Source organism: Vipera berus (assembly GCF_964194415.1).
Source record: "Vipera berus genome assembly, chromosome: 7".
Classification (NCBI taxonomy): Eukaryota; Metazoa; Chordata; class Lepidosauria; order Squamata; family Viperidae; genus Vipera; species Vipera berus.
In genome coordinates this window covers 10,959,753-10,986,016 of record NC_138209.1, presented here as the reverse complement: position 1 = coordinate 10,986,016, position 26,264 = coordinate 10,959,753, and the positions used below count along the sequence as shown (strand labels likewise).

Below are 26,264 nucleotides of genomic sequence, written 5' to 3'. Positions count from 1 at the left end.
ATGAAAGCTTATGTTGTTAACAAAGGAGGTTACTTGAAAACAATTGAATTGCCATTTGGCTATCTATGGTTTATATTTGGTGAGTAATGGGTTAACCATCCCCTCCCTGTGTAACATGAAATCAGAGTATCTTTCGTTCACAAATATGTGTCATGCGTTTGCTGATGGGAATTTTTCTGCATTAAAACACAAACATCATGCTGGAAGGGAGGAAAACACACAAACACACACACACACACACACACCGATTGGCTGAAGCTGAAAGAGATCTTGTTGATTATTCAATATATTTACGGCTAATATGTGATTAGAACAGGGAATGTCCTGATTTGCAGCTCAAGCTCCTGCCTTCTAAGCTATCTCCCTTTCAATACAATTGGTAAATATTCGTATTAGCTAACAGATTAATGACAGCTAATGGGGGAGGGGAATGCTAGTGGTGTATTTATCCACAGCTGCTAATATATCACTTCCACAGTTATACACTGTGCAGCTATGGCCCAGCTGATGTTTCAAGTTATATAGTTTTGCGGGACATGAAAACTGAACATTTTTTTTAAATGTCGCTGCAGTGGCTTCTGTTGAACCCACCATCAACATCTGCAAAATGGAGGTTGTGTCAGCTGAAGTGAACAGCTTGCTCCCCGAGGAGATCATGGACACAGGTATAACATTGGAGGAAGATGAGAGCATTGAAGCTGTAATTGTGGGTGACCCTATTCCTATGGAAACAGAACTGGAGGGAATAGCAAATGTAAGCTCTGCTGATGATCCTACTACTAGCAGTATGTCGTCAGTCACTACGGAATCTGTCACATTGCCCAGCAATTGTGTTAGCCACGTTACCGGCAATTCTGCCTTCGTAAAATCTGATGCCAGTGTGACCGCACAACCTTCTTTTCAAAGCAGCCTCCAAAAACTAGGCACCCAGACTCCAGTCTCTCTGTCAGCCAGTCAAATCATTCTTAACAAAGCAACGGACTTGAAAATTAGTAAACAGGCCATAAAGCAGGAAGGTCAAAAACTCATAGTAACAACTCTGGGCAAGCCCGGACAGCCGATTGTCTTAGCGCTACCCCACAGCCAGCTGTCACAGTCTCAGAAGACCACATCACAAGTACAAGCAAGTGACTCCAAAGTTCCAGCACAGCAATTCAAGGTGGTCACAATTGGAGGAAGGTCAGAGGTGAAACCCGTCATTGGTGTGTCGACCTTGACTCCAGGGTGCCAGCTGGTAAACACCACAAACCCGTCGTCCGTACTGCAGACCCAGCAGCTAAAAGCAGTGCAGGTAAGGAAAGGTTTCTAACAATTATTCCCTTTGCAATAAAATTGACGTACAATTGAGAATTCCCTTTGGTGGCCAGCAGTAGGTGTGGAGGACAGCTGGCCAGGTAAAAGGATCCCAATAAATCTACAACAAGCACGTTTTGGAGCAAGGATGTTAAAAAGTCAGTGGAGATGATGAGAAATTTTAAACAATAAACTAACTGTCCATTGAGGTGGTGTTTTTTTTTAAAAATTCCATTTATATCCAGCCCTTCTCTGAAGACTCAGGGCGGCTTACAAGCTTAGCAGTAGCCTTCAGTCTATGTATATGCCTGCTTATTAGGGCTTTCACACACACCCCAAGCGGCATTATTACAAAGTCAGCTTATTGCCCCCAACAATCTGGGTCCTCATTTTACCTACCTCGGAAGGATGGAAGGCTGAGTCAACCTTGAGCCTGGTGGGACTCGAACCTGCACTAATTGCAGGCAGCTGGTGTTACTTAAGGAGGCATTAGCCCACTGCTCCACCAAGGCTCTTGTAGCAGCACATATCAGAAATTGCTTCCCCCAGATTATCAAACTTTAGAAAATTGACTTTTTCCTCAGGACTTGATTTTGGTGAGGTGGTGAGCCTCTTTCAGGATTTACCTGTTCCTTTGAATGTTTCCCTCTGGGATGTGTCCTATTCTCTTATTATTATTTTGGTTTCCATAGTTTTTAACCTTGCATGCGATTCAGAGTCTTACTGTGTCGATCAGTTCCCTAAAGTGAGTCAATTGATCAATCGGATGATTACTAAAAGTGGAAGTTGGCAGTTTGTAGACCAGCCTTAAGACTGGTCTTGTTCAGGTGCGCTGAAGAATGAAAGTACACACTGTGGAAAAAAAAATGTGGAAAGGAATGGCAATTAGGTGTGCAAGCATATAAACGTATGCAAAAATTTTAAACCTCAGTTTAGCAGTGATTCATGAGGGTAACTATAAACTCAAGAACTGTAAACCTTCATGTCCATGTCTGAAAAATATTTCTTTGGTTCTGACTTATGAAAAAGCAAAAAAAAGTGGTTAGACTATATTTACAATTACCTTTTTTAAAAAACTTTTTCATAACAGGCCCAAACCAAAGGAATATTTCTTTAGGCATAGTAGGCATGAGGACTTGCAGTTCTTGAGCGTATAGTTACGCCCATGAATAACTGCTAAACTGAGGTTTAAATTTTTGCATATGTGTTTGTACATACAGTTTTCATTCCTTTTCACATTTCTTCACCCAGTGTGTACTGTCAGCTTTTTTTGCTTTTAATCCAGTTTGGGAAGATTCTTATTCATAATAAAAGTACATAAATATAATAATCAAACCAGTGTATGAATCTGTTAACTCATTTTTTTTATTTGCCTCCCATCCCTCTATTACACTTCTAATCCACCCCAACCCACCCCCATCTGCATGTTCAGGCAGTCCTCGACTTAAAACAGTTCATTTACTGGCCGTTCAAAGTTACAACGGCACTGAAAAAAGTGACGACCATTTTTCACATTTACGACCTTTGTGGCATCCCCGTGAGCGTGTGATCAAAATTCAGACGCTTGGCAACTGGTTCATACTTACGACCATTGCTGTGTCCTAAGGCCACGTGATCCACCTTTTGCGGTCTCTTCACAAGCCAAGGCAGTGGGGGGAAGCCAGATTCACTTAACAACCGTGTTACCAACTTATCAACTGCAGCAATTCACATAACAACTGTGGCAAGAAGGTCATAAAATGGGGCAAAATTCACTTCACAAGAGAAATGTTAGCCTCAGTTGTGGTTGTAAATCAAGGACTATCTGTACTTGTCCTACCCATGTAGCTTTCATGTGATAGGATTGAACTGTTGTTTTACTTTTGGGGTGAGGGTTTCATTGGAGTTGGGTCAGGGGTGGTTCTCCCTTGCTTCTAAGTCAGACATGTCAAACACAAGGCCCAGTGTGTTTGCGGCCTGCAAAGCCATCCTGGAAACAGGAAGGGAACAGCCCCCACTGCCTTGGCCCTGGCCCAGAGACCCTCCTCCTGCCAGAGACCCCCAGATCTGTCCCACTCCTGCCCAGGCCCCCATAGGCACCCTTGATGCAAACGATGTAGAGCTGGCCACGCCCACCCAGTAGGCCATACGCACTCTAGCCATGCCCACCCAGTAGGCCACACCCACCCGGCCCCCTGAGGGCAACGCAATGCTGATGCGGCCCTCCATGCAATTGAGTTTGACACCCCTGTTCTAAGTAGTTTGGGTTCATTTCTTCAGAAATGATGGGTTATTGGATTTCTCACTGTTTTTCAGATTGCTAAGAAAGCCAGGACACCAACTTCAGCCCCAATGATAACGAAACTCATCATCACCAAACCAATCAATAGCAAAGCAGTTACAGGGCAGACAACTCAAGTATCACCAGTCATCGCAGGTTCATATCTGAATATATTCATTAATGGCTTGTTTTATGTTGTGGTATTTACCCAGTGCGTTACAGGTAAATGAAGCATAAAGTGACGCTTAATGGATTTTGATTTCACGGTGGATTTTCTGTCCTTTTTTCACTCCCGTTTTCTTGAAATTTGTCGAAACAATATTACCTGCAAGCATTGGGAGAGCATTAGGTTATGGAAAGCCCCGGAATGGCTTTCTTCAGCCTAGATTCTTTCCAGATATTTAAACTTCGACTCTGCAGAATATACCTGATGGGGGAAGTTTGGGAGTTGGTCCCTGCCTTTGGAGGGCATCCAGATTGGGGGGAAATTACACTAGACGAAATGCTGTTCAAATATATTAGGATGCTGGCTGGGAATTCAGGGATTTGTTGTCCAAACACCTGGATGGTGTTACTCTGAGGAAAGTTGCTCTAGACTGCAGAGCAGGCTGTTTCTCGGCCTTGGGGACTTCAAGATAGGTGAACTTCAACTCCCAGAATTCCCCAGCCGCTAAGATGAGTTAAGGTCCACTCATCTTAAAGTCCCCAAGGCTGAGAAACCTTGCTCTAGAGCAGAGGTCCCCAACCTTTTGGGCACCAGGGACCGTTTCCTTGGAGAGAGGTTTTTTTTTCCTTGTACCAGAGGGTGCGTGATTTTGTGTGTGACTGCATTTCGCAGATGGGGCTTTGCTTGTCTGTGCAGACCAGTTGCTGGCATGCCCTAGAGCAGGGGTAGGCAACCTCGGCTTTTTTTATGACTCGTGGACTTCAACTCCCAGAATTCCTGAGTCAGCATAGGTGGCTCAGGAATTCTGGGAGTTGAAGTCCACGAGTTTTAAAAGAGCCAAGGTTGCCTACCCCTGCCCTAGAGCATTTCTCAGTGTAAAAGGGAGTCAGACTTGTAATGTCTTGGTTTCTTTTATGATTTAAAGAAACATTTTTTTTTTCTAAGCACAGGTGCTTTGAGTGCCAGCTATAAAAAGGGTTGTTCTCCAGCCAAGGAGGAAGTATATAAAAGTTTAGCATCTTATCCTTAACAGTTCAGATCTTGGACTGTTGTATGTGGGAATCCAGGCAATCATCTTAACAAGTTCTAAATATAGAAAGCTTGCTAGTTTTATGAATATGTGATAAAGTGCAGGGATGCATTCTTGGTTGGCTTTGAATTATGCTGTCATTCCATCTGGAATTATTTTGCAGTTAAGAAATCAGTATATTGACTGCACATGTTATTTGAAGCATTACTGCCACATTTCAGCATATTTCAGCATACTTATTTTTGCATTAGATCAAAAGATCAATCTTTTCTTAGGAAATTTTCAGTGCAGCAATGTTTGGAATTAACTTACTTTTTTCTTTTGTCATACACTCACTCTTACAATCAAGGTTAATTGTTTCTCTTTCTTACTATTGAGGAAATACAGGGCAAACATTTGCAGATTCAATTACGAAATGTACATAGGAGAGGTGGGCTGCAGAGGAAAGGGAGTGAAATTCTGATATAAATTTAACTTGAATATTTTATTTATTAAATTTGTATACCACCCTCTCACTGTTTGGGGTGACTGGGCAACATTTGATCAGATTAATACAAATCTCATTTGTCTTTTACAATGTTTAACAAATTCTTAAGATCATAATCAGAATTGTATCAGCATTTGGGATTATACTAAGATGCATTACTATAAAATTTGTACTTGTTCAAAAGAGAATAGTGGGTTTGGGGGTTTTTTCACAATGTGGCTGATTATTTAGGTGAAAAAGTGTTTTGTTTTTAACTGCTGTTTGGGATGTCTGCTTGGTAGCTTTTTAGGTGAAGACCATTTTGTTTCTGATTGCCAAAGTATTGTTTTTTGTTTAAATAAAGTAGGTAGGTAGGCTATTCAAGAAAGAGAGATAATTCAGTGAAGTATATAATAGGTTTTATAGTGCCACAAAATGATGATTGCAGCAGTTTAAATTTAAATTGTATGTTTATTTTTAAAGTTAAGTGGTCTGCCTTCAAAACCGATTCCTGTAGTGCCTGGAAAGGGTTAATGCCTTTATCAGAAAATCTTGTGCTTTATCAGCTGAAAAGATAAGGAATGAGTAAGATTATAACTCTCTGTTTTTCTACAGGTAGAGTTCTTACACAGACTGCTCCAGGGACACCTCCCAAAACTGTAACTATATCAGAAAGTGGAGTTATTGGGACAACTTTAAGTTCCACAATACAGGAGGCCTCAAATAAGATAGCAATCTCTCCTTTGAAATCACCAAACAAGGTAAGCTTATATTTCAATTGCTTCTATTATTGCAGTGAATTGGTATTTTCCATTTAAACTTAAGTCAGTCTGATTTTGAAATGGACTTTCTAAAGGGCTCTGACTGATTTCAGCTATTTTAGAATCATCTGCTCTCTGGCATCGTTCCGCCATGGAAATATGGTGCTAGAGGGGAATTCACAGCTCCTCCAAATAAAATTGAACATGACAGAAAATAGTATTTGTGTCAGTGAAGGAACATAGACACAGGTGGTCCTTGACTTAAAATAATTCATTTAGGGAGCACTCGAACTTACAACAGCACTGTAAAAAGTGACTTGTGACTGTTTTCCACACTTAACGACCGTTGCAGCATCCCCCATGGTCACGTGATCGAAATTCAGGCGCTTGACCACGTACTCAGATTTATGACGGTTGCAGTGCCTCAGGATCTTGTGGTCCCCTTTTGCGACCTTCTGACAAGCAAGGTCAGTGGGGAAGCCAGATTCACTTAACAGCTGTGTTACAAACTCAACAAGTGCAGTGATTCACTTAACAACTGTGGCAAGAAAGACTGTAAAATGGGGCAAAGCTCACTGAACAACTGTCTCGCTTAACATCGGAAATGTTGGGCTCAACTGTGGTTGTAAGTTGAGGTCTTACCTGTACATTAATACAGCAATGCAAACTCTGGACTGAACGGACTTGCAGTTGCCACTACCCCGACCCCTCCCACTCTCTCCTTTCTTCTCTTCCCCTCTCCCTCCCCCCCCCCCCGTTGATTATAGGTTTACTTTTTTCCAAAATAGAGTAAAACAGCCCCACTGCATTTTGAGCTCCCTTGCTCATTTTGCCTCCAGATCCTATCCGTATTGTGGAAAGTCTTGACCTCTTAACGCATTTGCAGCGTTAACACATTTTGAAGTTGGGACTCTGTGCTTGTGTGATCCTGTTCAGCAGCTAACGGTGGTGTCAGTCGCCTCGCAGCCTCCAAGCTCCCCGCAGAAAGCAGTTGGTGTTCCTCTAAACGTAGCCCTGGGACAGCAGATTCTCACAGTGCAGCATTCAACGCCTTCTTCCCCGGGAAAAGCTGTATCTAACAATACAACTGCTCAGGTACACACTAATTTGAGTCCGGTTCTGAGAGCCTGTTCTTCAGATTGTGATTTGCAGCATTGCATAGCTTTAGGCATGACTTACTTTCTTTCTTTCTTTCTTTCTTTCTTTCTTTCTTTCTTTCTTTCTTTCTTTCTTTCTTTCTTTCTTTCTTTCTTTCTTTCTTTCTTTCTTTCTTTCTTTCTTTCTTTCTTTCTTTCATTAAAGCACTATTGACTAGCTTAAAGCCAACCCAGAATCATGCAACTATACTATACTCCGCAAATAGCTTCTGGCCTAATAATGAACAGTATGGTAGCAGTGTTTTATTTGTATGTTAGGCTCACACCTGAGGGAAATTGTGCCGACTCTCGTTAGAAACGAAGAATTGGTTTGCCAGCAATCTTAAAAAATAAATTATATTGTTTCAACAGGCTGTGAAATCTGCAGTGCAGACCCTCACCGTTGGGGGAGTGGGCACTTCTCAGTTTAAAACGATAATTCCCTTGGCAACGGCACCCAACGTTCAGCAAATTCAGGTACCTGGAAGCAAATTCCATTATGTCCGGCTTGTAACTGCCACAACTGCCAATAGTACAGCACAACCAGCCAATCAGAATCCCAGCACCAGCACTGCAAATCTCCAGCAAGGTTAGAAGACTTTTTATTTAAATATATTTTATGATAATTGGAAGGTGCTTAAGAAAAATGCAAGTAGGAAACTACAAAAGAATTTTGATGAGTATGGCAAACTGGAACACATGCTTTATGAAAGTTGAAAGCTTAGCTGGAATTGGTTTTCTATTTTTTTAATAGATTTAGGATTGAAACATGATTATTTGTTATTGATCGTTGCTTAGTTGGAGAATGCCATAAGGAAATACCATTTCATTAAGATTTAATTATGACCATAGTTTGCTCGTCTTACTCACATGATCAGCTTTGCTTCAGAATTCTTGGGAGGTGTTTCAGAATTACAATAATGCTTGTTGCATTATTTTTCATGGCTTGTGTAGTGTATTAACCAACCATGTAATAAAGATTTGATATTTATGTTCACTTTTATTTAAAGTTCTGAAAGATTTTCTTTTAAAGGTAGACCATTTGGCAACGTGGGTGTAAAGCTCTATGGATTAATTTCAAACAGTAATTTGAACCATTAATCAATTTTCAGTTAATATGTTTGCAACTGGGATTTGCATCAAAACGTTGCAGTGGGCACTGATATCCCTCCTCCTTGCTTCATTTCTCTTCTCCCCCCCCCCCACACACACTTTTTTCATTCTTCCCATCACACTGACCACTTCATAGCTACTGGACACATTTTTACCTTCATTAGAATTGGGGGGTTGAGGGTGGAGGTTCCCTACTCAAGTTGTATCTGAAATCTCAATGTTTTTGTATGCCTTGGAATTCTCTTAAGCCTGCTTGTGAATTGTTAGCGGGCTTCATAAGAAAAACCTTGCAATGTGGAGTGCTTCCAAGCATTCCTGTGGACCAGTAGTCTCCATCCTTGGCAACTTTAAGACTTGTGGACTCCCAGAATATCTCATCCACCCACGCTGGCTGGGAAATTATGGGAATTGAAGTCCGCAAATCTTAAAAAGTTGCCAAGTTTGGAGTTTGTTATACACCCCTGCAACACAATTTCCCACCTTTTCTTGCTGAATTTTTCCCTTTCTTGGGCATGTCTGTCATTTATTGTGTTTGAACGTCTTCCTCTAGGATGTTCTGTATTATTATTATTATTATTATTATTATTATTATTATTATTATTATTATTATTATTATTATTATTATTATTATTATTATTATTATTATTATTATTATTATTGCCATTTGCAACCTTTGGTCCACCAAGTCTGCTAATATTATCATAGCAACATAAGTAACAATTCTTGGGAAACAAAATTGGAATTAAAATGTACAACCCTGAAAACAGCTCTGCGTTGCTTTGACTTATTTTTGACATTAAAGTTACCCAAATATACTGAACATATACACTACTGTGGAAATTGTGTTGCTGCAGTCAAAATGCTCGTATGGGCCATGTTCTTATTTTGTTTCCCTGACATTTAGCTTCTAAACAAAATTGTATCTGGTTTTTTAATAACAAACTTTTTTTCAATTCATGACATTTTTCTGTAGCTATTTATATATGGGCCGGAGGGTAGGACTTGCTGGTTAGCGTATCTTGCTGAACATGACATAGCTCAAGATAGACCTACCAGCTTATGTTCTAATAGATGAGAATGAGGGAGGACTGGATATTTAAGGAAGCTGCCTAACTTTTTCTTAATGTCTTAGAAAGTTGCGTATTGTATCTCATTCAATTTCTTTTGAACAGCAAAACCAGTGGTGGTGAATGCAACCCCTGTGCGGATGTCTGTGCCTATTATTCCAGCAACACAGACAGTCAAACAAGTAAGTTCCTCGTACCCCAGCTTCCTATGAATTCCTAGTTTTTCACAGAAACCTTCAGTTAATTTAACTCTGACTATCCTTATAAAGTTATTTGTTGCAAAAGATTATAGTGCGATATACAAGAGAGATGTCCTGAATATTTCCTTCCTTGCAGGTAGCCCCCAAACCAATGAACACAACTTCACAGATAGTTACCACAAGCCAGCCACAACAAAGACTTATTATGCCTGCCACGCCACTGCCACAAATCCAGCCCAACCTCACCAATCTTCCCCCTGGCACTGTCCTGGCCCCTGCTCATGGCACAGGAAACGTGGGATATGCATTTCTCCCAGCTCAGTATGTCACACAGGTATGATATTATGGGAAGGAGTTTACAAAAAATACTGTTTATAACTAATACCCTTGGAGAAGAGACTAGAGAATTTGTATATTTGGTAGCTGGAGGCAGTTTCTCATCTTCCAAATCTTTTCAGCATGCTGGCTAGAAAATTCTGGGAATTGAAACCCACGCATCTTAAGGTTACTGAGGTGAGAAGGGCTGGTTTAAGGGATGCTGTGAGAAAGAGCTCATTAGTAAGGTTAAATCTTAGAAATAATCTGAGATGTTTTCTTCATTTTGAAAGTTGAGATTAAACATTGCAGAGTATATGAAGCAGTTACCTGCTTAACATAGTCTAGAATTTGTCAGTTGCTCTTCGAGAAGAGGGAATGTTCTTTGTTCCCTAAAAATCCAGGGGGGAAAAAAAATTGGGACAAGACTGTAAGAAATGAAGTGTGACATAATGTAATTTAGGTGGCTAAGCAGAATGTATTTCTGCAATATCACATTTAGAGAAACTCAGCTTGGCAATATTTAAAGGGCAACTGCAGGCAAGAAAGAACAGCTGTTCTTCAACATTGTCTTCCGTAGCCTGTGCATTCTTCACATGTGTGGATGTCACCACCCAGAATTCCCCAGCCAAGCTTCTAAGAGTTCTGAGTGTTGAAATCCATAATTTGGAGGGTAACCAGCTTGTGTAAAAGATGCAAAAAAAGAGTTAATGACAGCAAAATACATTTATGGGAAGCATAAAATATGAATAGGGAAAATCAGGTTCACAAGCTTGATTTGGGTTACACTTTTCCCTTCAACTCTAATTTTTTTCAGGTATTACACATTCTGAATAAATCCTGGATCAGTTTTTATTTTGCTTTTAAGATGCTCATCCATTCTGACGTTATCTAGCCTTAAATGTATTGAGGGGGGGAAATGGGTTATCATAAAATGAGTTTCAGAAAATCTGTAAAGAAATGTTTTGTAGAAATCCACTAAAGCAGGGGTCTTCAACCTTGGCAACGTCAAGACTTGTGGACTTCAACTCCCAGAATTCCTCAGCCAGCAAAGCAAAGCTGGCTGAGGAATTCTGGGAATTGAAGTCCACAAGTCTTAAAGTTGCCAAGGTTGAGGACCCCTGCACTAAAGGCAATAAGAGCCCAAAGCAAATACTGGAACTGCAGAGAATTATAACATTATTGTAAAAAAACAGCGGTGGGAACAGGATGTACCATGCTTAGCAGAAGATTCCTGATAGTTTTCTGCAGTTTTGACTCCTGAAGCTAGCGTGCTTCGACAGCACCAACTGAAAATCAACGTAGCATGTTTTATGTATGTGCAGTCAAGCAGGCTGTTATTTTAAGTGACGTGGTAAATTTTCCTATCTCTTTCTTCACTTTAAGCCTTTATTCACAATCAACATTGCAACTACAGTACAAGAGATTAGACCAGGGGCCTTCCAACGTGGCCCTTTTATGACTTGTGGACTTCAACTCCCAGAATTCCTCAGCCAGGTACGCCTGGCTGAGGAATTCTGGGAGTTGAAGTCCACAAGTCATAAAAGGACCACGTTGGAAGACCCCTGGATTAGACTATCCTTGTAGGTATACTAGATTGGAAGATATCATCCAAGACCAAGTTTCTAGAAAGCCTTATTGCCTAAAAATACCAGTGACCATCTTATGACTTCCAAGAATGGAAAAAGAAAGGGGTGTGATTAATGCAGCTATTTGTGAAAATCCTCATCTACAAACAGCATGTCATGCCTTAACTGTTTGTGTGTGTGTGTTTTTTAAGCTACAGCAGCCATCTTGTGTCTCCATAGCGAGCAGTACTAATCTTAGTGGGACATCAAGTATCCAGACCCAAGCCCGGCTTCCATTCAATGGGTGGGTATTGTTTATATAAATTACGCAACATGCATATTACATGGAAGGAAATGAGTTTGGAAAAAGTATTTAATGTTCAGCTGCTCAAAAAAAACAGCTGCTGCAATCATAGCATCTTGTCTATGTACACTTGATATTGAAGATTTTTCCTTCTTTGTTTTGCATAACTTGGCTACCTGATCAGGTTGTCGTGTTATTGATTTGGTTATTTGATCCCAGAGTCTCAAGACAGAAAACAATTTGAAAACAGGCTGTTAAAAAGAGATAAACATAGAGAGAGGATCTTTCAAATATTAGAATATAACCTTGCAGCCATCTGTTAGGCTTAGCCTTTATATAGAAGAATCCAATAAAAGAAGAGCCAGTCCATCCACCTAGCTTATTTTTACATCATATTTTCCTGGTAATGCAGAGTCAAAAGTCAGATTTGAGGAAGATGGCCTACCTGGAATTGCCTTTCCGTTTCTTAGAAAAAAGGGATGTTTTTGTAGTTGCCACCTGGATAGGTTTCTTTTTAGAGTATGTATGTGCATATGATTTCCAAAAGAGCTCACCTATGAATTTTGGATTGTTGCTAACGTGGGCGTACTTGCAAAGAGGAGTTTAACGAAGTTTAAACTGTCTAGTTTAATGAAGAGAAGGGCGAGGGGGGACATGATAGCAGTGTTCCAATATTTCAGGGGCTGCCCCAAAGAAGAGGGAGTCAAGCTATTCTCCAAAGCACCTGAAGGCAGGACAAGAAGCAATGGATGGAAACTAGTCAAGGAGAGAAGCAACCTAGAACTAAGGGAAATTTCCTGACAGTTAGAACAATTAATCAGTGGAACCACTTGCATCCAGAAGTGGTGAATGCTCCAACACTGGAAGGTTTTAAGAGGAGACTGAACAGCCATTCGCCTGAAATGGTATAGGGTTTCCTGCCTGAGCAGGTGGTTGGACTAGATGACCTCCAAGGTCCCTTCCAACTTATTACTACCATCCAAAAACAGTGATTTGTGTGGAAATTTAGGCACTGTTGTCAAATGACAGCTTCTTCCTCATTGGAATGAATGAATGGCCACTTGCCACCTGATTCTCATCTAAAGTTGTGCCTTACTGGAAAGAGCCCAGGGGGAAAGCCACAGCAGATAGGCTGTGCTTCACTTGGTGTCTTAAACAATTTGTCTTCTCATAACGTATCAACCTTGTTCTTTTGAAACGCTGATCTGTAGGAGCGCTTTGCTCAATGCCTCTGAGTCACGCTTCTGTCCTCTGATTGTGGAACACGTTGAGTTGAGTTGAGTAGGCTAAGTTGTGAAGGGATGTTATGTTGTTTAAATGGGAAAATATCAGAAATGTCATATTCTTCTTTAGAAAACAAAATGGGGCTTCACCCCATCACATCAGCTGGTCTCGCTTATTCAGGCAAGGAAGGTATGCTACGGACCCCGTCAGTCAAGGAATTTTGTCTGGCAGGGTCTATAGGGGTAGGCAACCTCGGCTCTTTTATGACCCATGGACTTCAACTCCCAGAATTCCTGTCAGCTATGCTGACTCAGGAATTCTGGGAGTTGAAGTCCATGCATCATAAAAGAGCCGAGGTTGCCTACCCCTGGTCTAGGAAGAGAACCTTTGCTGAATTTATGGAATGTCCTGCCCCCAGATGTGAGGAAGGCCCACACACTCTTAGTCTTCTGCAAAGGGATCAAAAATTGCTTGTGCGGCCTTGTGGGGGGGGGAACATTGGGATAGCCCTATGAGAGCCCCCTCCTTGCCTGTAGTAACCATCATTAAATCCCCCTCTTGGGATTTTTATCCTTCAGAAGTTCATATTGTCATTATTTTGTCATTTATTTTTTTAATCCTAAATTAATGTTAATGTTATTTTTTTCTAGATTTCATTTATCAATTGTATTATATTGTACACCCCTCCAGAGCCCCGTTTGAGGCAGATGGGCGATTTAGAAATAAGAAATATAAATAAAAGTCATACTGAAATCTTGTTTTCTAGGGTAATCTCGTCTGAATCTGCAAATCGTCCAAGAAAGCCCTGCAACTGTACAAAATCACTGTGTCTTAAGCTGTGAGTATTATACACATAATAAATACACATAATAAATCTCCTCTTCGGAGATTTAAAAATCCACTGTGCTGTATGTTAGGAAAAAAAATGCTGGAAGAACAAAAGCCACATTTTCCCCAGAGATTCCACTAAAAAAATTATTCTCTAAAATCTTCTGAAATGATACTGTCCATTTGCAGGATTAGAATAGGTCTCTGTGCATTGAACTGTAGCTGAATGATTCAGACCTAGAGGCAGACCAACAGTAAACCTGGTTCGCAGAATAAGGGGTGCAAGCCACATTTCTTTTTCTGATATCCACGGGTTATTCCCAGGATGAATTCATGGCTGCTAACCTGAAGGAAACCTACCTTTTCCTTTAGGAGCAGTCCATACTAGTTTATTTCCTTTATTTTTGCATAGATTTAATCAATTTTTCTATGGATGACCACTCACCTAAGTGACTGGGTAGCTACCAAAATGTTATAACAACAATAAGATAAATATTATATCATCTCCCAAAATGGGCACATCTAACATTCCAGCCTGAATGCCTGTGAAAAACTCAGCTTTTTAATGCCTTACAAAAGCCCAGCAAGGTTGGAACCAATTGAATTAGGAGGAAGGGGACAGGAGGGGGATCAGTCCAACTCCATGTAAGGTGAATGTCAAAAGCCTTTTCTTTAGAGGCAGCCTTTGTTTCTGGTCTTTAATTTATTTGTTCCTTTGAAGGGGCTGGACAATTTTTTATGACTCATGACATGTTGAGAGTTCCTGTTAAGCCCAAGGTTAACATGCTTACACTCATGAATAAAGGAACCAGGGTGTACACACATGCACACGCACACGCACACACACTCATCTATCTTTAGGTTAGGTCAGGGGTAGGCAACCTTGGCTCTTTTATGACTTGTGGACTTCAACTCTCAGAATTTCTGAGCCAGCATGGCTCAGCTTGGAGACCTCCCTTTCCCCTCAGCATGGCTGGCTCAGGAATTCTGGGAGTTGAAGTCCACGAGTCATAAAGCGGCCTAGGCCAGGGGTAGGCAACTTTGGCTCTTTTATGACTCATGGACTTCAACTCCCAGAATTCCTGAGCCAGCATGGCTCAGCTTGGAAACCTCTCCCTTTCCCCTCAGCAGGGCTGGCTCAGGAATTCTGGGAGTTGAAGTCCACAAGTCATAAAAGAGCCAAGGTTGCCTACCCCTGGGTTAGGTTATAGGTTTGGATAAAGTACAGCAGATTGCCACCCTCCATGTCCAGAAGTTTCTCCCAACACACTTCTGTGTGGTTGGATGCAGAAGAGGATAAGAGGATGGGAAGGAGTCAGAAACTCAGCACTGAATTGGTTAATCATCATTAGAGATTTTTTTTAATCTTTTAACAGATACTGCGATTGCTTTGCAAACGGGGAGTTCTGTAACAATTGCAACTGTACAAATTGCTATAACAACCTGGTCCATGAAAATGATAGGCAAAAAGCAATCAAGGTAAGGGTTTGTTTTTTTAAAAAAATATAACAATTTTGTGTCATAAGCAGGGAAATCTTGGGGAAATACATTTCCCAAGTTCATGGTACCCATGGATTCCTTCCTGAATAATGGGTGGGAACCACAGTTGTTGTCTTTACTACATTAGATGGATGTTTTTGCCAGTTTTTCCTGCACAGGACTCTTAACATTTTGTTTTCTCTCTTTCTTCTCTCCGTTCTCTCTTTATAACTACCTTGTTAGGCCTGCCTGGACAGAAATCCTGAAGCCTTTAAACCTAAAATAGGGAAGGGAAAGGAAGGCGAGTCAGACAGGCGACACAGCAAAGGTTGTAATTGCAAAAGGTCTGGATGCCTCAAAAATTATTGCGAGTGCTATGAGGTAAAAAGGAGCTTTTTTGGTGGTGCTTTTTTTGTTTTTACTCTTATGAAATCTAATATTTTAAAAATCTAACCATTTAGTTGTAAAATTTACGTGGAATACTAATATTTTACACCTCTTAAATACTCAGAGTTAAGTAGGTGTTCAGTCACCAAAAACCTAGTTAATAAAAAATATCTTCAGTTCTTCTGAAAAAATTCCTAATGTCGATTGATCTTCTTAATGGAGACAATCCCAATGTCTCACTTCTATAAAGGCCTTCCACCATTCTCTCCCTATTTAGTAATCTTTCTGTGTATTTGATGGTGACTGTTTTCAGGGTTTTCCAGCTTCTATTTTGATAACTTTTTGGTGAAATTGCTTTAATGAGTATCATTTCTACAAAAGAAGCTTCATAATTGTAGCTGTTTGAGAGAAGTAAAACTGTACCCCCATTTAAAAATGATCCTATATTCTGGTCAAGCAATAGATGGAAAATTCTTTTATAGAAGGATGGGGTGATATTTCAGAGTAGCAGGCTTTTCAGGAACAATAAAATTGATTTATTTCAATTTTACTTCCTCCTGTCCATACCAAGTTAGTAAGTTTTTTAATTACTCTAGTAGTATTAACTTTCTACACTATTTGTCAAAATGCTTTTGCTATAAATTTAAAAAAAATGCTAGCCACATCTTTAATTATAAAAAAAGGTTCAAGAACAATCAAGCAAGCCATCCTGAGAGGATTTGCTACTTCAAGATCATACAGTTTCAGAAGTTCTTTAAGGGTAAATGCGTTTCCCTGCCAGAAATGAGACAGAAATTGAAAATCTGTATTATTTTTGAGGTGGCAATCAGATATTATTTATCTTACAGCATATTTATAGCCTCGCTCACCTTAATTTGGGTGAGGGTGTTTTATAATAACCATAGGGACGCGGTGGCTCAGTGGGTTAGGACGGTGAGCTTGTTGATCAGATGGTCGGCAGTTTGGCGGGTCAAATCCCCAGTGCCGCGTAACAGAGTGAGCGCCTGTTACTCGTCCCAGCTTCTGCCAACCTAGCAGTTCGAAAGCACGTAAAAAATGCAAGTATAAAAATAGGGACCACTACGGTGGGAAGGTAACAGCGTTCCGTGCGCCTTTGGCGTCTAGTCATGCCGGCCACATGACCACAGAGACGTCCTCGGACAAACGCTGGCTCTTCGGCTTTGAAACGGAGATGAGCACCGGCCCCTAGAGTCGGAAACGACTAGCACGCATGTGCGGGGGAACTTTGACCTTTACCTTTATAATAACCATCAAAACTAAGAGGAATAGCAGACTAAAATAATATCTAAATGGAGAAATTGTCTTCGGTTAGGGAGAACGTGATGTAGATGCCATGTAGAGCTATGGTCAGAAAATCTACTTTATACTTGCATAAGCAATCCCCGGCACGAGAACATTTCCGTGTACAGAGCTGGAATGAAAGAAAGGTCATTGTGGCGATCCTTGAATTATCATGGATTTGCCAGTAACTTTCTCGCGGAGGTTACACTGAAAGGGGAGGCTCCGAATGTAACCGACTTTGTACCTAGCAGCACTTTTCTTCTGTACATTCCATGCAGTTCTCTAAGCCGCCATGAAAGTGCATCCGGTTGACTTTTGATTTCTCCCTGTTGCAGGCAAAGATCATGTGCTCTTCAATTTGCAAATGTATTGGCTGCAAGAATTTTGAAGAAAGCCCAGAACGGAAAACGCTGATGCACTTAGCAGATGCCGCTGAAGTGCGAGTCCAGCAGCAAACAGCTGCGAAGACAAAGTTGTCTTCGCAGATTTCAGATCTTTTAACCAGGCCGGCTCCAGTGCTGACAAGTGGAGGGGGAAGGTGTGTTCATTTCTGGTTTGTCAGCTTTGCACCATTTCTCGCCTGCAAATTAGATTTTTGAGAGGAGGGCTGCCCTTCCACATCTCCTAAAGGCTTTCTTCCTCTCTTCCCTTGGCTAGCTGCTACGCTCTTTTATTTTCCCTCGTTGCTTCTGCTTCTGAGACTGATGGTGAGAGTGGGGTACATTGCATAGATCAGGGGTCTTCCCACTTGGCCCTTCTATGACTTGTGGACTTCAACTCCCAGCATTCCTCAGCCAGACCCTTGGTGTAGAGACTTCTTTCTGTAAGATGACAAGACCACTTTGGAGATGCCATGTCAACTAGCTACATGACTGTGGTTCTACTAATGACACCGTATCAAGAATTAATCTGAAGATAGAAGTAGGCTTCCCTGAAGAGTGTCAGTTATAACAACTACAGGAGGGAATAACGTAGTAGTAATACTCAAAGAGCATTAGACGTTTTGTCGTCTTGAGTCTCCAGCGAAGTGTGAATGTAATATTGAATGTAATAATTTTCAATGGCCCCAACGGAAGCATAATTCGCCCAAATTACTGGATGGCCAGCGTGCCTGGCTGAGGAATTCTGGGAGTTGAGGTCCACAAGCCATAAAAGGGCCAAGTTGGAAGACCCCTGGTTTAATAGATCCACAGTCTGACTAACTAGCTTCTAGCTTCAAAAACAAATTGCCTCAGGATACACCAAATACTTTCGTTGTATTTTTTGGGCTCAATTGTGGTGGTAAATCAGGGCTCTTCCAACGTGGCCCTTTTATGACTTGTGGACTTCAACTCCCAGAATTCCTCAGCTAGCATGCTTGGCTGAGGAATTCTGGGAGTTGAAGTCCACAAGTCATAAAAGGGCCAAGTTGGAAGACCCCTGGCATAGATGAATGGGTGCTGATTTATGATTTTTCCCTGTTGTAGGTGTGAAGGTCCAGCACCTTTAAACCCAAAGACAGAGCTGTCAGACTAATTAATTAAAATCTATAGAAGGCTGAATGTGTAAGTCTTAAGAGGAAAGGAAGCGAAATACAGTTCAAATATATTAGCACTGCTAAGAACCTAAACCTTCCTCTTGTTGCTTGCGAATAGCTCGGAATAGCAGTTGAACTCAAAAGTGTGGTTGTTCCAAGTGCATTGCATGGAAACAGCTCATGCTTTTTTCTCTCCCCCCCCCCCATCCCCTCTTTCCAGGTTGCCCTTTACGTTTGTAACGAAGGAGGTTGCTGATGCGACATGTGACTGTTTACTTGCACAGGCCGAACAGACCGAGAAATCAGGAAAATCAAAAGCTGTAGCAGAACGGATGATCCTAGAGGAGTTTGGACGTTGTCTAATGAGAATCATTAACTCGGCAGGAAAATCCAAAAGTGATCCTTGTGCCATGAACTGCTGATTCTTGAAAATGGGCTTTGCTCGAAACTGGGACACTAAAAAGGCACACAGACACTTTCTCTGGTTCAAAGCAGCCTTCTTCGTTTGTTAACTGGTGCTGTGACGTTTCCATTGGTGTGTGTGTTAACGTAGGAACTTTGTAATGACGCTTACCTTTTTTTAGCTTAACTTTTCTTTTACTTCACAGATACAAGATGCATTTTATTCCCAACCTCTAAACAACCTGGGACAGTTGGTTTCCTTCCCTTTGTTCTCAAAAGGGTACTCTAGAAGCAATTCTTTCAGTCAGGGGTCTTCAAACTTGGCCACTTTAAGACTTGTGGACTTCAACTCCCAGAATTCCTCAGCCAGCCCTTGAGGGCTGGCTGGATGTGGAATTCTGGGAGTTGAAGTTCACAAGTCTTAAAAGTGGCCAAGTTTGAAGACCCCTGCCTTAAATTATTATTTGCAATTGATACAGTTGACTTTTGTATTTAGGAGAAGAAGAAAGGAACTAGTCAGTCTATCAGGAGCAACGTTTGTGCAAAACTAATTGAAACGCCTGGATATTCTTATAAGAACAATATCGGTACACTGGATAGATTTTTCCAGCCCATTCATTCAGCATCATAGCACAGATTATATTTACAAAAAAAAGGCAGTGGTACACCTGTGGATGAGATAATGCTGACTGGAAATTATTAAAAATAAATATTTGCTGGAAAACAGCTAAAAAAATGCAAATTTAGAAGTTGACTTGTTGACCACAATCTAACTCAGTGACAGTGCCTTGTCTGTTGATCTTAAACTATTGACACCATAGCAGTGGTAGCTACAAATATATATAGCATTGATTTAAAAAAAATCAAGGTCCTAATTGATATCTTAATTATTTTGGTATATTTTTAAAAATACATCACTGTAAAATATATATTCCAAATTTTAATAATTAGACATTTTAATGTCTAGCTTTCAGGGGGATTGATATTTTATTTGAAAAACGTCAGTGTAATTAGATTTTTAACATTTCTGCTAAATGCCCTACGACAAAATGAGGACAAATCTGTCTCTTGTTTGTTTAGAATATAACTATTGTTATCCAGTCAACTGTTGAGTTTCCCAATTTCTCCTCCAAATACTTCAGTAGACAAATAAAAAAAAATCTTAAATTAATTTAACCTTAATTTATATTTGTAGTGTGTAAGCTTTACTCCCATGGCAGGAATATGTGGAAGTAAATTGACGATCATACCCATATTTGTTAGTAGAAGCAATACTGGGGATATTTGTAAACTAAGGAACACTTGGTAATATTTCCTCTTTAATGCTAAAAGGATGACAAGATGATCCTTAGTTTAGCCTTCCCTATATTTGTTTCTTCCCAAAATCTGGCATTCAATTCACAAAATTCCACATCCCTGAAGATTCCAAAAACCCATTGTACCTGGAGATGCTAGAATGAGAGGCAATCTTCAGTTGTGTAAAATGGTGGATGTTCTTACTATACTCTGTGAGATTCCAGTAGAAGCAAACTTTCGCCATTCTTTTGGGCCTCTTAATGTTTCTCAAATCTTTTTGCCTCCATTCCAGATTATACATGGTGAAATTGTTTTTGAAAAGAGATTTTTAAATGGAAAGGGAAGAAGTCAGTACAGTTTCCTAATATAGTTTTCATCCATTGTCAGCGAATTACTTAGACGTTGCTCATTTACTGCCTTCATAACTTACTGTGTGAGTTTTGTTTTAAAGTGTGCATGGCGCAGTGTGGAGAGTGCATCTTTTAAAGGCTGAGGTGTCTTTTTTAAAAAATACAACAGCTGTGTGATTGTCACTTACAGGCTTCAGTAGGAGGAACAGTGGCCACTCTGCAATAACGATAAACTTTGTACTCACTTATGTCCACCATGACCTTTCACGTGTCTTCAGTCTGTTGGGCTATGGCTGAAGTGGATAAGACAGTGGAAACTTGTAGAGCTATATCTTCTTGTGCAGTACATGAAAATATTTCGATTGGAGAAGGAGAAGAAAGTATTAGTGAGGTGGTGAATCTTTTTTTTCTTCAGCCATAAACAAGCATTAGTCCCAGTAAGTATTCAGCCGAGATGTTCTTTTAGCAGTGTTCAAACCAATTTCAAGCTGTGCGCGTTCTTTTTGTTATTGAATTGGCTTAGTTTATATTTTAAAAGTGTATTTTTGAAGCATAGTCTTAGGACAAAAAACGTAAGAGATTTCCTTGGGAAAGAGAGAAGAGTGGAATATCATGATTTGGATGGAACTGCTTAGGAGAGAGAACCTTTGTAATAAAAACTTATTAAAATGCAAAACACAACTGCATGGTTTTGTAGTGAAGAAATCGTTAAATGAGTTTATGAATGTCTAAGTTCCATGTTTGAATTAGCAAGCACCTGCTAGATAATGTAGCCTGCTCTGTAATTATAGTGCTGCAATTTTTTTTCCTCAAAATGGATGTTATCTCCATAGAATTGTGGGTGTGTATAGATATATGTACACACGCAAACACATGTTCTATTGTATTACAATATGTATGTACATAGCAGACTTACTTAAATTACATACAACCCTGAAAGGGAAGCTCTTTATTTCAATATAATTCTTTTACATATAGAATTATTTTTGGGTGAGCGAGAGTTTGTTAATTTTCTGAGTAGATGAAGACTTGCCTTTTTACTACTTTCATAAATGTCCATACAACAAGATTTGTATAAATGTAAACTAGTGTAAGTGGGTAAAGTAAAAATTGATCAAGTTATTTTTCAAACATGCATTGTTTTGTCTAGAATTACATTTGTTTTATGTTGTACATATTCTGTGTCTTATTTTAACTTGCACCTTTTTTGTGATGTGTATTTATAAGTGCAGAAAACCTGTGAAGTTTGGATTCTGGTTGTAGATTATGTATAATGGAATTGTGTGTAAAAGATTTGAAGAAGGTGCAATCAAAGAAAGCTAGTTTTTTGTTTCATAAAACAAGCTGTCTCTTCTACATAGCTTGGATCTTCTCCCCTTTGAGTTTTTCTTGGTTGTTTGCATGAAAGTGCTCACAGGTTAGTAAAATATATCAAGATCTTGACAGCAGCTTATCAAATTATGCCTGCATTGTGATCCTCTCTGTCAGCTGAGATTCTGCAGTGTTTCTTTCAAAGCCCCTGTAATAATAATTAGGAGCTGCTTAGCCAGAATGCTTTTATATTGCATCCCCTTATTAGCAGATTTTGAGATGGGGGAGGGTATTTGGGAAAATTTTCTAGTTATGGTTTACATCCAAAAATAGATAAAATTTATATTACTAGACCTATTAAAAGAATACACTTTTCTATATTGTAAAAACAAAATGTCAGATAAAGAAAAAAAATAAAATGTTTATACTATTATGTACAAATTGACAAAGGTGTTTTTCTTTGCTAAAGTCAGTAATATGAAGAAATTAAAGTGGTACCTTGGTACTTGTATTTACTTTGTTCTGGGAAGCACGGCGAGTACTAAAAAGGATGAGTAGCAAACAAACTGTAACTTACTACGTGACCCTTTGTTTTATGGGAAGGACTTCCAATCTGTCCCTTTTCCTATGTCAGCGACCTTCCCAGCATGGCTGACTTCCTGTCCACCCTCTGCGACTGTCCCCCAATTCCTTTTGCAGTGTGTCGAGTACCAAACAAAGACGAGTACCGGGACAATTTCACTTCAAAATGTGTCAAGTACCAAATACAACGAGTTTTGAAGCAGTCAAGTACCAAGGTACCACTGTACTAGATTTCATTAGTGTAACCACCAAAACCTGACAGTTCGCTTGTCACTAATTTTTAAAATGTGTCATCTGAAACTTTTTTCAAAATTAAAACTTCTTATTTTTGCTTTAAAGTTTCCTTATATAATTTGTTATGGCATTATTGATGCTGATGTTGACATGTAGACTTTGCTTTCTCTCTTTTTTGTCCTCTTAAGTTTCCTCTGTTAAAACATTGCTTCTCCTCTAAAATGTTGCGAAAGTAAGGCATTTACTGGCTGTCCTTTTCCATAATTGTTGGATACTTAACAAAACCTCAGCAGGTTAGTGCTGGTTAGTAAAAGCACACTTAATTATAAAAGTCTAGATTATTATATTACAAGTCAAGACATTTTTAAAAGCCTGTAGTTCATGTCTATAAATATTCAGCCCCAAATCCTGCTTATAAGGAATGAAACGGTACAGCCTAACCAGATCACCTGTTTATCACAAGGGCTGTGGAATTGAAGGATAAAGGTTATTCTTTTATAAATTGTATAAAATGTAACACCAATGAATTGTAAGACCAATGTGTGAGGTTATCTGTTTCCTGCCCAGGCAAAGTGACTCACAAAAGGTGAAAATTACAAGTAAAGATCTAGGTATGTGAAACAACTTCAAAGAATAACTTAAGCTTCTTCGGGGTAGCGGCCTGTATTGTGAAAGAGTATAAAATGCCTGGTTTGAAACTTGCTCAGGGCGCTCTTTGAACCCTATCCAATTTGGGAAGGGTCTAAGAGGCCACGTTTGCAAACGCTTTTCTTTTTTTATTTTCAATTTTCTTTTCAGTAAATCTTTGTTTTTGTTAACCAGACTTGTCTTTGAGTTATGAGTATCAAATTTTGGGTTTTTAAATCTCACAATCTTGGCGCCCAACGTGGGGCTCGAGCGCCTCTAGAAGGAGCTGTTCTCAGTAAAGTCCAGGGGCGGTGCGCCTGTTGATTTCAACTGCCTGGAGTTATCTGAGATCCAGCTTCCCATTGCAGGCTCCAAGCCAAACTAAATTAACAATTCTGGTTTACAAAATCAAAGAATAGGAAAAAGGAAGAGAGTCAACAACTGAGGCCTAGGACCAGGTAACCCAGTGCACTGGCCCAGGTAAGAAACTTTTTCCCTGAAGGAGGGAAACACGCAATTGTACCTGGCTGGTCAGGAGAGTGATTGTGGGAGGCTTCTGTGATAATGGCTGTATGTGTGTTGGACTGTGTTCTGGGAACACTGGTGAGTCCAGGGTGAGTGCAGATCTGAAAGGTTGCATTTCCTTAACTCCTGTGAGAGGGAAGGCCAGCCTGAAGGGAAACGAACTGGTGTTGGGAATTTTGAGTGGCCGTTAAAACAAGAACCTCCGGGAACCATAATCAGGGAAACTCTCAAAGAAGATGGGCAATTGTTGTAGTTGTTGTAAACCTAAAGAAAAGAGAATTCAAAGAACTGAAAGCAAGTTTTTCTTCTTTTAATCTGGCTCTTTGGACTATTCAGTTCCCTTTGTCAGAGGTGAGGAGAGGAGGCTGCTACTTTTCCCCTCCCCCTTTACACCTGCAAAAGACCCCAGGTTCAATATTCCTTTTAGTCTTTCCCCACTGTCTTTTGAAGTTGGTGGGATAAATCGGAAGTAACCATAAATGTCCCCCCCTTTTAATTAAAAGGGGAGGCCTATATATATATATATATATATATATATATATATATATATATATATATATATATATATATATATATATATATATATATATATATATATATATAGAGAGAGAGAGAGAGAGAGAGAGAGAGAGAGAGAGAGAGAGAGAGGGGGGGGGGAGCGCGCTTGGACTTAGGATGGTGAGAAAAATAGGAGATGGTTAAAGGGCCCTAGAGAAACCATGTTTGGTTGGAATCACCTCATGATTTTTCTCGCTTCTTGCAGGACAAGCCATATGTCTAAATAAATGTTGTTTTAATAGTATCTGTGTATATATGTCTGTGTTGTTCTGTGTAAGACTTGGAAGAGGGTCAAAATCCTCTCTGATAACACCAAACAAAAAGGCCTTATTTAAAAATGTATGGTTTGCCTGGAGAAAGTATGAAATGAAATTTTTGTATGTGAAATTGTTTATGCAAGCAGTTATAATGGAAGTGAATGAGTTAATTTGCTTATATGTAAGTGTCTGTGTGTTAGCCCTCAAACCCCACACACCCCCACCCCGTCCCAGGCTGTGAAAGGAACAGTAAATTGCGGATTTTATTGTTGTAAAAAGTAAATGGAAAAGCAATAGTAAGTGTTTGCATGAGAAGAGTTTCATGGAGGATGTGTGAGAGAATTTATGGAAAATGCATGTAAATGAGCAAACATTTTTTTGTGGTGAGATTTCTTTTACTTTTTTTCTCCTGTCTCTTTCTGCCCCCCCCCCCTGTTACTTTATGAGTGAGAGAGAGAGAAGAGGGGTGGGGACTGGTCATTTTAACTTTTTTCCCTCTGCTTAGAATTCTGGTCTGAGGAAGGGGGGTGGATGTGAAATTTGATGCCCACTCTTGCAGTTTCAGCTTGCAATTTTTTATTTTTGGAAAGAGGATACAGTAATTGTTGGCCTTTTTTGGAAATGTTTGAGCTTTAGTTACACCTATATATATATCATTACCCAAAAGAAATTACTCTGAATTGTTTTGCTTAGATTTGTAGATGTTTTGGCCTACTTGATGGAAAGTTTGTTTCCATCTGAATGGAATCTGGTTAAATTGGAATTTGACTAACTTTATATTAAAAGCAATACCAGACTTTGATATAAAACTGTTTCAGTGACTCAGAATGTCTCATTGGGTTTATTTTTTGTGGAGTTTTTTATTATTTATTTATTTATTTTTATTTTTTATTTTTATTATTATTATTTTGTTTCTGTGTCTGTGCAGGATATATTGATGGAAGATGATATCTGGGAGAATTGGGGGAATTGTGGTTCTGTCCTTGTTTGGAACAGGGAAGGAGTTGAGAAGATTTTTAGGATTGTGAATGGCTATGTTGTTTTGACTAAAGATTTGTATGCAAAACTGTTAGGAAAAGAGGCAGCCAGTGACATTTTTGAAGTCTTGGTGTTAAGTGTGGGTAATTTTTAATCAGAAAGCCGAAAGGAGTTATCCACTTGCTCATAGCAAAGTAGTTGGGAAGACAAAAAGACAAAGACACAATGAAGATGCGATAGTAAATGGGAAGAAAAAAATGTGAGTGGAAGCTGGGAGAATTTCCCTCCCTTAATCAGCACTAAACTGTGGATTTTATCCCTTACTGAATACTCTAAGGTTGTTAATAAGGGAGAAAAGGGAGCATATACACTGACTCCAAAAACGCCGATGGAGTCTTCAGTACTTTTGGAGAAGAGAAATGAAGAGAATTGATTACTAGTAAAGGGAAGGAGTTGGCTCGTGTAAAGTTGATAGAAGATGGAGAAAAGAAAGAAGTTAGGCCAGAGTGGCAGAAGGGAAATGAAGGAATGGATAATAGAAGGAAGAAACAGGGAAGTTGCTTTTAAGTTGGTTTGCACAGACTTGTGAATTACATGCATTAAAATTGTTGGAAGCAGGGAGACTGCAATTAACGGGGTCAGCTCAAACGTATGAATTGTATGCCTTAACACAAGCTTTAGAATGTTGAAGGAACAAGAATGTACTATAGAAATATGGAAAGAGAGAAA

At 39.7% G+C, this 26,264-nt stretch overlaps 1 protein-coding gene across 2 annotated transcripts in view; it reads left to right on the top strand.

Moving 5' to 3' along the window:
• LIN54 (lin-54 DREAM MuvB core complex component) overlaps positions 1 to 22,215 on the top strand; it is a 35,585-nt gene extending 13,370 nt beyond the window's left edge. For both annotated transcript variants that reach the window (XM_081332298.1, XM_081332297.1), the window contains exons 3-15: positions 573 to 1,291; positions 3,589 to 3,709; positions 5,831 to 5,976; positions 6,913 to 7,071; positions 7,485 to 7,701; positions 9,398 to 9,474; positions 9,629 to 9,826; positions 11,588 to 11,679; positions 13,670 to 13,741; positions 15,108 to 15,210; positions 15,454 to 15,591; positions 17,235 to 17,437; positions 18,636 to 22,215. In XM_081332298.1, the coding sequence (XP_081188424.1) occupies positions 608 to 1,291; positions 3,589 to 3,709; positions 5,831 to 5,976; positions 6,913 to 7,071; positions 7,485 to 7,701; positions 9,398 to 9,474; positions 9,629 to 9,826; positions 11,588 to 11,679; positions 13,670 to 13,741; positions 15,108 to 15,210; positions 15,454 to 15,591; positions 17,235 to 17,437; positions 18,636 to 18,837 (2,412 nt within the window). In that variant the 5' untranslated portion in view covers positions 573 to 607 and the 3' untranslated portion in view covers positions 18,838 to 22,215. The remainder of the gene's footprint in view (positions 1 to 572; positions 1,292 to 3,588; positions 3,710 to 5,830; positions 5,977 to 6,912; positions 7,072 to 7,484; positions 7,702 to 9,397; positions 9,475 to 9,628; positions 9,827 to 11,587; positions 11,680 to 13,669; positions 13,742 to 15,107; positions 15,211 to 15,453; positions 15,592 to 17,234; positions 17,438 to 18,635) is intronic.
• The last annotated feature ends 4,049 nt before the right edge of the window (positions 22,216 to 26,264 follow it).